This window comes from Rhinopithecus roxellana, chromosome 4, assembly GCF_007565055.1.
Source record: "Rhinopithecus roxellana isolate Shanxi Qingling chromosome 4, ASM756505v1, whole genome shotgun sequence".
NCBI classification, from domain to species: Eukaryota; Metazoa; Chordata; class Mammalia; order Primates; family Cercopithecidae; genus Rhinopithecus; species Rhinopithecus roxellana.
In genome coordinates, this window is record NC_044552.1 from 56,598,822 (window position 1) to 56,612,496 (window position 13,675).

Below are 13,675 nucleotides of genomic sequence, written 5' to 3' on the forward strand. Positions count from 1 at the left end.
TAGCCTTGAATGATCTGTTGTATTTCTGTGGTGTCAGTTGTAATATCTCCAGTTTTGTTTCTAAATGAGTTTATTTGGATTTTCTCTCTTCTTTTCTTGGTTAATCTTGCTAATGGTCTCTCAATCTTATTTATCTTTTCAAAGAACCAGTTTTTAATTTATCTTTTTTTTTTGTTTGTTTGTTTGTTTGTTTCAATTTCACTTAGTTCTGCTCTGATCTTGGTTATTTCCTTTCTTCTGCTGAGTTTGGGTTTGGTTTGTTCTTCTTTCTCTCGTTGGGTGACCTTAGATTGTCTGTCCGTGCTCTTTCATAGTCTCTGATGTAGGCATTTAGGGCTATCAACTTTTAACTTTTAAGTTGACTTAAGTTAAAAGTTAGGTTATTAACTATTAATTTTCCTCTTAGCACCGCCTTTGCTGTATCCCAGAGGTCATGAAAGGTGTGTCACTATTGTTGTTCAGTAAGAAGAATTTTTAAATTTCCATCTTGATTTCATTTCTGACCCAATGATCATTCAGGAGTAGGTTATTTAATTTCCATTATTTGCATGGTTTTGCAGACTCCTTTGATTTCCAGTTTTATTCCACTGTGGTGTGAGAGTGCTTGATATAATTTCAATTTTCTTAAATTTACTGAGGCTCATTTTGTGGCCTATGTTGAATAGAATGTATATTCTGTGGTGGTTGAGCAGAATGTTCTGTAAATATCTGTTAACTCCATTTGTTCCAGGGTATAGTTTAAATTCATTGTTTCTTTGTTGACTTTGTCTAGATGACCTGTCTAGTGCTGTCAGTGGAGTACTGAAGTCCCCCACTATTATTGTGTTATTATCTCATTTCTTAGGCCTATTAGTAATTGTCTTATAAATTAAAGAGCTCCAGTGTTAGGTGCATATATATATATATATAGAAATGTGATGTTTTCTTGTTGGACAAGGCCTTTTATCATTATGTAATGTCCCTCTTTGTCTTTTTAAACTGCTGTTAATTTAAAGTTTGTTTTGTCTGATATAAGAATAGCTACTCCTGCTGTCCATTTGCATGAAATATCTTTTTCTACATCTTTACCTTAAGTTTGTAATTCCTTAAGTGTTAGGTGAGTCTCTCGAAGGCAGCAGAGAGTTGTTGAATTCCCGTCCATTCTGCAGTTATGTATCTTTTACATGGAGCATTTAGGCCATTTACATTCAACATTAGTATTGAGATGTGAGATACCATTCCATTCACTGGGGTATTTGTTGCCTGTATACTTTGGTTTTTTTGCTTTTTGTTTTTGCTTTTTAACTTGTATTTTTGTTTTAATAGGTCCTGTGAGATTTATATTTCAAACAGGTTCTATTTTGATGTGTTTCCAGGATTTGTTTCAAGATTTAGAGCTCCTTTTAGCAGTTCTTGTAGTACTGGCTTGGTAGTGGTAAATTCTCTCGGCATTTGTTTGTCTGAAAAAAGACTGTATGTTTCCTTCATTTATGAAGCTAAGTTTTGCTGGATACAAAATTCTTGGCTGATAATTGTTTTGTTGAGGAGGTTCAAGATAGGACCCCAATCCCTTCTAGCTTGTATGGTTTCTGCTGAGAAATCTGCTGTTAATCTGATAGACTGTCCTTTATACGTTACCTGGTGCTTCCGCCTCACAGCTCTTAAAATTCTTTCCTTCGTCTTAACTTTTAGATAACCTGACGACAATGTACCTAGGCAATAATCTTATTGTGATAAATTTCCCAGGTGTCCTCTGAACTTCCTATATTTGGATGCCTAGGTCTCTGGCAAGGCCGGGGAAGTTTTTCTGATTATTCCCCCAAATATGTTTTTTCAACTTTTAGATATCTCTTCTTCCTCAGGAAGGCCAATTATAACCTGAAGATAATGTGCCCAGGCAATAATCTTTTTGTGATAAATTTCCCAAGTGTTCTTTAAGCTTCTTATATTTGGATGTCTAGGTCTGTAGCAAGGCCGGGGAAGTTTTTCTGATTATTCCCCCAAATATGTTTTTTCAACTTTTAGATATCTCTTCTTCCTCAGGAAGGCCAATTATAACCTGAAGATAATGTGCCCAGGCAATAATCTTTTTGTGATAAATTTCCCAAGTGTTCTTTAAGCTTCTTATATTTGGATGTCTAGGTCTGTAGCAAGGCCGGGGAAGTTTTTCTGATTATTCCCCCAAATATGTTTTTTCAACTTTTAGATATCTCTTCTTCCTCAAGGAGGCCAATTATTCTTGGGTTTGGTCATTTAACATAATCCCAGACTTCATGGGGGCTTGGTTCATATTTTCTTATTCTTTGTCTTTGTTGGATTGAGTTAACTCAAAAACCTTGTCTTCAAACTCTGAAGTTCTTTCTTCTGCTTATTCAATTCTATTGCTGAAACTTTCCAGAGCATTTTGCACTTCTGTAAGTGCATCCATTGTTTCCTGAAGTTTTGATTATTTTTTATTTATGGTATCTATTTCACTGAATACTTCTCCCTTCACTTCTTCTATCGTTTTTTTTATTTCCTTAAATTGGGCTTCATCTTTCTCTGATGTCTCCCTGATTCGCTGAATAACTTACCTTCTGAATTCTTTTTCAGGTAAATCAGGGATTTATTCTTGGTTTGGATCCCTTGCTGGTGAGCTAGTGTGATTTTTGGGGGGCGGTAAAGAACCTTGTTTTGTCTTATTACCAGAGTTGGTTTTCTGATTCCTTCTCATTTGGGAAGGCTCTGTCAGAGGGAAGTGTAGGGCTCAAGGCTGTTTAGATTCTTTTTGTCCCATGGGGTGCTCCTTTATGTAGTACTCTTCCTCTTTTCCCAGGGATGTGGCTTCCTGAGAGCCGAACTGTAGTGATTATCTCTCTTCTGCCATGCAGCTAGTCTACAGGCTCTGGGCTGGTACTGGGGGTTGTCTGCACAGCGTCCCATGACGTGAACCATCTGTGGGTCTCTTAGCCGTGGATACCAGCACCTGCTCTGGTGGAAGTGGCAGTTGGGGTTGGAGGTGGGAGTGGGGGCAGGTTGAAATGAACTCTGTGAAGCTCCTTAGCTCTGGTTGTTTAATGCACTATTTTTGTGCTGGTTGGCTTCCTGCTGGGAGGTGGCACTCTCAAGAGAGCATTAGCTATGTAGTATGGGGAGGAACAGGTGGTGGGCAGGGTCTTGGAAATCCCAAAAGTATATGCCCTTTGTCTTCAGTTACTTGGGTGGGTAGGGAAGGACCATTAGGTGAGGGCAGGGCTAGGCATGTCTCATCTCAGACTCTCCTTGGGCGGATCTTGCTGTGACTGAGTATCTGGGGTGTCTCCCGGGTCCTACAGGAGCAGCTGCCTTCCTTCAGAGGGTCTGTGGGTTCTCTCCGCTTTCCTAACGTATTCCCGTAGTCAATCTAGAGCAAAAGTTCACGATGTGAGCCTCCACATGCTGCTCTGTCTGGCCCAGTGGGAGCTGCAATCTAGTCCTGCCTCCTGTCCACCATGATCTCTCGGTTTTTAAAATACTTTAAAATCCCTTTCTAAGATACCAAAACGTAGCAAAGTATTTTTATTAATATTTGAATGTGATAATTCAAACCAGGCAGAGCTTTTAAAAAGATTTTGCTTTGTATTCCTTTATTACACAAAAGGCAAAATTCCTTCTATTTCACTGCTTTGTGCCTATGGTAAATTCAGAATCAAAGAAAAGTCTTGTTTATGTTCTTAACTACTTAGATTACATTAATGTTTAGCTTTAAAGGGGCATTTTTATTCCTAAAGGCAGGAAATACAAATACATACATAAATACAGCACTGATGAGTAAAGAAACTCTTATATTTTAAAATTTAATTTTTTTAAAAGTGACAACAGTTCTCACAAAAGACTAATATTCTTACAATTAATTTTTCTAAAATCCACAGCATCAATTACCATTGCTGTTTTATCTGTAACACATTTTTTCCTTACCTCTTCATTAATATCAATAATATCTCCCACTTTCAGCTCCAGTTCGTCCTCATTTTGTGGAATGTACTCAAAAAGAACTTTACACTGACGCTTCTTGGTCTCTAAAGAAAGTAACATAATAAGAAATTAGATTAAGAAAGATCATTTTTGCAAACAGTATATTTACATGCCATGTTTATAGTCATAGGACATTCTAAACAGCTAATCACAATCAGCCCTGGTTAGCTTTTTACCCCAAGCCCCACACTACAAATATTAAGGCTTCAGGCAATAAAATCTGCTTATACATCTTATCCCACCATTTGCACAAAAGCAAAATATCCAAATACCCATTACCATTTTTGAGACTAAAAAAAACAGACAATAAAAGACACTTGGTACAACAAATTCATCAGACAAATTCTCTAGGTTAGTGATTTTCAGACTACTTCCTAATCAAGTCTCGGAATACTACTTAAAATTAGTACTTATACGACTGTAGAAAGAAGCAGTAATATGTACAAATCTGAAATTTATTTTGTCTTCTTTAATAACTATTTTCAGACAGCTAAAAATGAAACTCACTTATGTGAAGATAATTTTACTTTCGCTTTTCAAACAAGCTTCATTTATTCAGAAATGATCATTTATAACCATTCGGACTTGTGTTCTCAACCTTTCTCAAGCTCTACGAACTGAGAACTCAGACTCACTCCCATCTTCAAAAATGAATCATTAAGCAGCTATGGGTGGATTACCAGGAATAGCTGACTACTTCTTGATATTCCAAGTGTGTTTCTTAGACCAGCAGCAACAGTATAACCCGGGAGCTTGTGACATATGTACTAACTTAAGCTCCAACCCACATCTACTTAACAGGGACTGAGTAAAAAGTTCCCTCAAGATTCATATATTGAAACCCTAGCACCCAATGAGTTTGGCAATAGTGCCTTTGTGGAAGTGGTAAATAGGGTTAAATGAGGTCCTAAGGATTAACACCCTAATGAGATAGGACTAGTATCCTTACAAAAGAGGAAGAGACATCAGCCCACCATTGCCTTCCCCAGCCCTCCAATACAAAGGAAAGACCAAGCAAGAAAACAAGGAGACAGTGGTCCTCTACAAGCCAGAAGAGGGGCATCACCAGAAACCAACCCTGACAGCACCTTGATCTTGGACTTCTAATCGTCCAAAACTGTGAGAAGATAAATCTGTTAAAGCTACTAAGTCTGTGGTATTTTGTTATGGTAGCCCTAGCAGACTGAATTTTGAATCAGAGCGTGCACATTAACAAGATCCCTCGGTGATTCTCAATCTTGTACCCAATAATTCAGTCACCCTGATCTTTGATTTCTTGAAAATGGAATACCCTATTCCAATCTTGTACCCAATAATTCAGTCACCCTGATCTTTAATTTCTTGAAAATGGAATACCCTATTCCATCTCACACTTCAATGTACTGTTTTTTTTTGTCAAGGAACTTTACTTTCACCCACGAAGCCCACCTTCAACTCATCTTCATTTCTCAGCTTAGAAGGCACTCCCAAATAGCTTTCTTTTTTTTTTTCTTTTTTTTTTGAGACAGAGTCTCGCTCTGTTGCCCAGGCTGGAGTGCAGTGGCACAATCTCGACTCACTGCAACCTCTGCCTCCCGGGTTCAAGCGATTCTCCTGCCTCAGCCTCCTGAGTAGTTGGGATTACAGGAGAGCGGCACCACGCCTGGCTAATTTTTGTATTTTTAGTAGAGGCGGGGTTTCACCATGCTGATCAGGCTGGTCTCAAACTCCTGACCTCAGGTAGATCCATCCACCTTGGCCACCCAAAGTGCTAGGATTACAGGTGTGAGCCACTGCGCCCAGCCACAAATAGCTTTCTAAATTAAATACTTTTCCTTTGTGCTACTCTAGCACCCTGTACTTACCCCCTATTTACTTCTGCAACCTACCCAGCACCTAGCATAGTGCCTGGCTTATTCTAGATATCTGATACGGTCTATTTGTGCTGCTGTAACAAAATACCTGAGACTAGGTAATGAAGATAATACAAATTTACTTCTCACTGTTCTGGAGTCTGAAAAATCCAAGATCAAAGTGCCAGCAGACTTTATATCTGGTGAGAGCCCTCTACATATGTCATCACATGTCAGAAGGGCAAAAAAAGAACTAAGCTAGTTCCCTCCTGCCCTTTCATAAGGCACGAACCCATTCATGACAGCACAGTCCTCATGACTTAATCATTTCTCAAAAAGATCCACCTATTAATATCACAATGGAAATTAAATTTCAACATGAATTTTGGAAAGAACCATAATTCAATCCACAAGAGTATCTGCTACGTATTTTTGAATGAATTAATAAACAAATATCTAGGTTTAACTATATGGCATCATTGTCAACCAATATTATCACGAGTGTCTACATTCCATCAATAGCCTATCAACAACAATCCTAACAAGATTTTTCTTAATAATTTAAATGCACACTTAAAGAACACAACTTGAGAAGAAAACACACACACTAAAAAAATAATTAGTAATAAAACTTGAATACATAATGAGAGTAAAATATTTAACACAAACCACAAATATTTCAAAAATGAGAAAGGACAGGTTTGAACTAGAGCAGATATGGAAGGCTTCAAAGAAGAAACAATAACAGAGTTATACAATAAAATATGAGTAAGATACAAGAAGGTGGGACAGATGTGGCAGGTATTTTAGAGCAAGGAAAACAGTTTTACTAACGAAGTAGGATTTGGTGATACAACAATTCTAAGGAGAGAGGACAACAAAGGAGAATCCTAAGAAGTAATCTGGACAGGCAGAATTTCACTGCATCAAATCATGATCTCCAAATAAACTCTTTGTAAAGAAAGATGTCATGCTACAATAGAAATATCAGCTGTACTGGAAGTCAGAAGAGATGTATGTTCTGGTACAGTTGTCATAATCTAGTTATTTCACTGAAATTCTCTAGGAATCAATTTCCTGGGCCATAAAATTACATCACGGAACTAGAAAACCACTACAGCTCCAACATTCTGCTCCAACATTCTGTGGATCTATGACATTGTTTATCAAGACAAAAAGTAATCTAACTTCACCCCCAAAACAACAAAACAAGCACATTACATGCAACCAATAGCATGGAGAGGTACAAAACAGACATAACCATCAAGTAGATAAAATAATTGAGTCTCCAAATAAGAAAGTTACATCTGTGTAAGTTTTTTTCCCCTTCCTAAAGCAATTAATTTGTATCTGACTTTTTACTGTAGTTTTTATAATAAAAGAAGCCAAAGAAAGTAAACAGACTGTGCGTGGAGGCTCACGCCTGTAATCCCAGCACCTTGGGAGGCCGAGGCAGGCAAATCACAAGGTCAGGAGATCAAGACCATCCTGGCTAACACAGTGAAACCCCGTCTCTACCGAAAATACAAAAAATTAGCCGGGCATGGTGGTGGGTGCCTGTAGTTCCAGCTACTCAGGAGGCTGAGGCAGGAGAACGGGCATGAACCTGGGAGGCGGATCTTGCAGTGAGCTGAGATCATGCCACTGCACTCCAGCCTGGGCAACAGAGCAAGACTACACCTCAAAAAAAAAAAAAAAAAAAAAAGGAAAAAAGAAAGTAAACAATGACCATAATTTTTTAACTAACCTAGAGTTCAGAGTAAAATTTTTCACATTTCACCTTTCACCAGACCTCAAGGTAAAATTTTAAGTAATTTAAATAGTTTTATGCATGCTACAGGAAAACTTCTCATCTCTTAAGATACAGAATCCCTAAATACCTTTGCAAGTTGTTCCAGTGACCTTGAGAAAATGTGTTCATTAATGTGTTACTGGCAGTTAGCACTTCATAGACAAGAGGCAAACAATCCATACTATTGAAAAGAAATGTCTATTTTGCTCAAGGTGCTCTTACAAGAATAAAATCCTTTCTATCGTTCTGATAATTTCAGACCTTTTTTAAAATGTGGTTTCTTTTTCATGAATGTTAATATCTCTTAAAATTGTACTTAAGGTGAAATGGACTACTCATTAGCCCCCACTCAGGGAGGTCAATGAAGTTTGAGCAGCCTAGCTATATTTTACCCGAGAACTTTATTTCTTCCTCTCACACTAAGCATAATTTTTCCCAAGTAGTTTGTATTAATAGAATCATTTGCAAAAAAAAAAAAAAGATTCATTTAATCAAAGGAAGGAGTCACATTAGATAAAAGCATCTAAATAGCAATTATTACCACAAACTATGAGTCATTTATTTTAAAAAGAAAAAAATAATTCCACATTATTTCATATTTAAGTAGGGTTCACTCATAAATTGAGGTGACTGCCTACATTGAATCGATCCATTAATTTAACTGCCAGCACAATTAAGGGGGACTTTGAGATTTTTCACATTTTGAACTGTACAAAGTCAATAAATGTTAATTTCTATAATGTATCAGAACCCATGTTAAGCACAAAAAAGAAGAGGTGTCAATGAAGTTAAGTCCATTTTTTAAAAAAACTGTTAACTAGTATTTTTTTTTTTTGGACACAGGGCCTCACTCTGTCACCCAGGCAGTAGTATGAACTCTGCTCACTGCAACCTCTGCCTCCCAGGCTCAAGCAATCCTTCCACCTCAGCCTCTCAAGTAGCTGGGACCACAGGCACTCGTCACCATGCTGGGCTAATTTTTGTATTTTGTGTGTGTGTGTGTAGAGATGGGGTTTGCCATGTTGCCCAGGCTGGTCCTAAACTCCTGGGCTCAAGCAATCCACCCATCTCAGCCTCCCAAAGTGCTGGGATTACAGGTGTGAGCCACCACACCCAGCTATTAGCATTTTCTTATCACAAGTAACCTTTAATACTTTTCAGTTCTACAAAAAAATTGTACAAAAATTGTCTTTTAAAAATCATTATGTAAGTAAAGTTACTAACAAGGGAGAGAATAAAGGAGGTACAGCAAAGGCAGGGACATACTGCATTTCTTTCATGTACCAGCACTATTCTAAATTCTTCACATCTCCCACACAACAAAGCATTAACACTCACTATCTCATTTACCAATGAGAAAAACAGGAAATAAAAAGTTAAATAATCCATCAAAGACCACATAGCTAAAATGAGGCAAAACTAAAATTATATCCACTTCTGGAATATTATGCCCGCTTCGAAGCCTTAAATCTTTCCACTATAGTATGCTGTTGCCATTACAGATTACATAGTACTTTGACATAGCTCATATAGCCTAGTCACACTGGATTTTTACTCCCCCAAAATACCACATACTTGCTTATTTCTGTGGTTCTGCCAAAGGCTGCATTTCTTCCTTGAATGCTGTTCTCCCAATCTCCATGTGCTTGTATGTCCTACCTAAAGAAGAGCTTCAATACACTTTGCTTGACAACCCCAGTACAAAATTACCTTTTCATCTAAATTATCACTGCACATGTCTCTCATACAGTTCTGAATATATAGTATAAAACACCAGAATAACTGTAAACATTTATCAAGTACTTATAATTACTTAACATGTTAATGCCTCTTACATCTTATGAGAAAATTATGACTATCTCTATTTTATAGTAAATTGATGTTCACCCCTGCTACACTGTGAATTCTGAATCATCATCCATACTCAGCTTTATGTGGCAGATTTAACTGTTTCTCATGATCATGCTACCCACAGATATAAAGGCGTTTGACACACGCGAGTTCAAAAATTTCAGAAAACTTTACATGTTTAGTATTTTTAAAAAACAAAACCAAACTGTGTGAAATTTCAGACTCAGTAAAGTTTCTGCTCTTGTTCTTTTTCTAATAAAACAGAAAATCTTTAATTTCTAAACGTGGGTCATCAAGAATAGTTAGGTATTTCATGTCTGAAAAATAGATGTAACTATTTAGATCAAACAAAGCTCTTAAATTATGAAACCATTTATCACTGAAGACTGTTTTTAATGTTTCCATTAAATGCTTAAATAAGAGCATACCTCAATAAGAAGTGGGAGGTTGAATGCTAAAACTTCAGAAATAACAGCAAAAGGATTTCTGACCCAATTTTTGGTTCCAGCTGGCTCTGGGAAAAATATCTTCAGGTTCTATTAAAGCCCTAAAATGTATTTAGTGAATTTTTAAAATCAATTTCTTTCTCCACCAGGCGCAGTGGCTTACACCTGCAATCCCAGCACTATGGGAGGCCGAGGCAGGTGGATCAACTGAGGTCAGGAGTTTGAGACCAGCCTGACCAACGTGGTAAAACCCTGTCTCTACCAAAAATACAAAAAGTAGCTGGGCATGGTGGCACACGCCTATAATCCCAGCTACTTGGGAGGCTGAGGCAGGAGAATCACTTGAACCTGGAAGGCAGAGGGTACAGTGAGCCGAGATCATGGCACTGCACTCCATCCTGGGAGAGAAGACCGAAACTCTGTCTCAAAAAACAAATAAATAAAAATCAATTTATTTCTTCAATAAGCATATAATCAAATGTTAAAAGAAACACTGATTCAGTCATTTTACATGAATGATGAATGAATACATCATTTTCATGTAATGAAATACTCATTACATGAATACATGAATGATGTATAAATACATCATTCATATGTATCAATCAGCCATTCATACAGTTGAATCTTTTTAAAAAATTTTCTCACCCAGAGCAGTGGCTTGGGCCTGTAATCCCAGCATTTTGGGCGGCTGAGGTGAGCAGATCCCTTGAGGCCAGGAGTTTGAGACCAGCCTGGCCAAGATGGTGATACCCCATCTCTACTAAAAATAGAAAAAATTAGCCGGGTATGGAGGCGTGTTCCTGTAATTCCAGCTACTGGGGAGGCTGAGGTTACAGTGAGCTGAGACTGTGCCAATGAACTCCAACCTGAGATTCTGTATCAAAAAAAAAAAAAAAATTCTCATCCTTAGCAATAAAAAAATCGTAATGCTTAGGCCATTAAGTGAAAGGCTCAAACTGTTCAAGATACTGCCTACTTTGCTGAGATGTTCTACTTAAGACACTCAAAATTTTAGAAAATCTTCATTATCACTATCATGGAGAAACACACAATGTGCTCAGAGGTGAAGTATTATGTCTGTAGCATACTTTCAACTGATTCCATTAAAAAAGTATATGTATATAAAGATAAAGCCAATGTGACAAAATGTTAACAGCATACGCGCATACGCAGGTGAAGGGTATACTATGTTCACTGCACAATTATTCCTTCAACTTTTCTAGGTATTTTAAAATTTTCTAAATAAAATAGAAAGTTAGAACAGCCTACCTGTTCAAGAAGGTAGGGTGTTCTAACCCCGAGATGATCTACTCATTTGAGTGAGTCTTTTTCCCCTTATCAGTCAGAATATTTCAATGTCAAAGAGTGACCATGAACCAGCATGCTCATTTTTTCAAAAAGTATACTACAAAGACGTATAGTCAGTGGACATAATTTGACAGTTTTCAGAATGTTACTATTTTCTTCAGCACTGATTCAAAATAAGAAAGCATACGATTTGCTACCCAAATGTTTTATGGGAGTGAAGTAATGTGTAGACTGGCATTCTTTCAACGAACTTTTCATGTGCAACATCATCCCTTGCAGTATAAACACTAGTGATCTATTAGTATCAATCTCAATGTATCTTTTAATTCAAAATAAGTAACTAAATGAAAAATCACTTCTGCTGTAGCATGAGTTTCCACTACTAAGGAAATACAATTAGCAAACACTATGTATTCCCTCATTTGTGCCAAGAGATTTCATCTGGTATGGATTTCCTCCAAATGTAAAGTGAAACATCTACCAACATTCCACACTGACTGTTAATATTCTGATGCTGAAACACGTCAATTATTTACTCTCTAAACACAATATTTTACCATTATCTTTGTGGCTGATTTTACAAGGGTGTCAGAAGTAATGTGACTTGCAACCTGTTTTTGCTCTGAGAAATGTACATTTGTTCTCTTCTCTGACTTTAGCAACGTAATCAACTTTTTCCTGTAAAGCACTATTCTATGTTTGCTCTAAAAAAAAATTAATACTTCCTTGTTTTACTAAATGAGCTACCATGTTTAGTAATGGATCATAGCAAAAGTTTTCACAGCTTCATTACCACCCCAAAAAAGCCAATATACTAGAGACTAGAGAAGAATAGCTCACTAGTCCAATCCAGTTTTTGGATACTCAACATCATTACACTTATTTGAACCTCTCCTTTGTAGTTGCTTAGATAAAATTCAACACATACACAGATTCACTTTGTCTTGGCACACAGGGATTTAAACTGAACATATATACTGCAGTCTTTATACTATCAACCTTATATTAATACAATGGTTTTGGGTTTTTTAAATTAACATTAATAGTACTGGTGAGTTGTATCTGCTACTACGTAACAATACAATGAGTCACTTTTAAATAAGTGATCTATTTTGGAAATCAGAGATATGATCCAAACAGTAACAAAAAATAATATCAAGTTTAATAAACATTAAATAATACATAAATGACAGGAAAACAGAAAAGCAAAAACAACCTGCATCTTGCTTTAAATGTTAGCTGAGACCAAATGACCAATTTAGTCCTTGCAGCACATGTACTTTAAAAACAAGTTATGGAAGATCCTTAGGAAAAAAAGGCCTAAGCTTCCTGGCACCAACTACATAATGACTTTTCCTTCTTACAAGAGAAAATAATTTACATCCAGTGTTCTTATGAAAGGCAGAATTTACTGTATCCTTTCCTATTAGAAGATAAAGTGAAAAAAATATTCAGAACCTTCAACCTCTTTGTCTAACCTCTACTCAAGAAAAACCGTATCCCTTTATAGCTCCCTCGAGTGAAAGAAAGTTGTAAACGGATTTTACTATGGACAGAGGTCATGAAAAAACCTCCTGTGGGTTTTACTCTAAAAATTCTCCCTGAGCACAGAAATTCTATATACAGGTTCAGTTGTATGATATAAAACTGTTATTTGTCCCCCAATCCCCAAGCAGTTTCAGAATTCAACATCATCAGAACTGCTGAAACCATCCACCTTGAGGCAACAATGCTAGAAAGCAGTATATGTAATATGCAAATATCCCCTGGACATTGTATTTCCTTGAGAAACAAAGAACAAATAGAACCCCTGAATTGGTCTAAGTGTCATAAAATCTGTTTCATTTTTATGACAACCTCTTTTCATTTTATGAAAATAATCAAAGGATGATGTAATCCAAAAGTAGAGGTTTCCCCAAACTTGACAGATGACAGCATATGAAAATAATAGATTGAGACATAAGAGAACTCTATAAAAATTAATAATAACCTTACAATCATAATTTGGGAAATGTATGTAAACAAAATTTCTTTATTGTAGAATATTTTGTACACGGGGATTTATACACCATAATTTCAAAGACATTAAAGTAAATGTGATTAAATACTCATTAACTATTAACCCATTCACGCCAGAGGTTGCAATTTAATTTTTGCAATCAGACCTTAGCAATGACCTCGAACAGCAGGATAGTAATAACTCCTACATTCTTAGCATGCCAATAATGGAACAACAGGTATAGATGGGTTAAATCAAATTGACCATAGTAATAGGTATGCAATGGTGGCTCACATCTGCAATCCCAGAACTTTGGGAAGCCAATGGGGGCAAATCACTTGAGCCCAGGAGTTCAAGAACAGCTTAGGCAACATGACAAAACCCCATCTCTACAAAGAAAAATACAAAAATTAGCAGACATGGTGGCACGCACCTGTAGTCACAGCTACTCAGTAGACTGAGGTGGGAAAAC

At 36.8% G+C, this 13,675-nt stretch overlaps 1 protein-coding gene across 2 annotated transcripts in view; it reads right to left on the reverse strand.

Annotated features, from left to right (window-relative positions):
* The window catches only part of CD2AP (CD2 associated protein), a 155,380-nt gene that overhangs the window by 83,028 nt on the left and 58,677 nt on the right, over positions 1 to 13,675 (reverse strand). For both annotated transcript variants that reach the window (XM_010386622.2, XM_010386623.2), the window contains exon 4: positions 3,916 to 4,016. In XM_010386622.2, the coding sequence (XP_010384924.1) occupies positions 3,916 to 4,016 (101 nt within the window). The remainder of the gene's footprint in view (positions 1 to 3,915; positions 4,017 to 13,675) is intronic.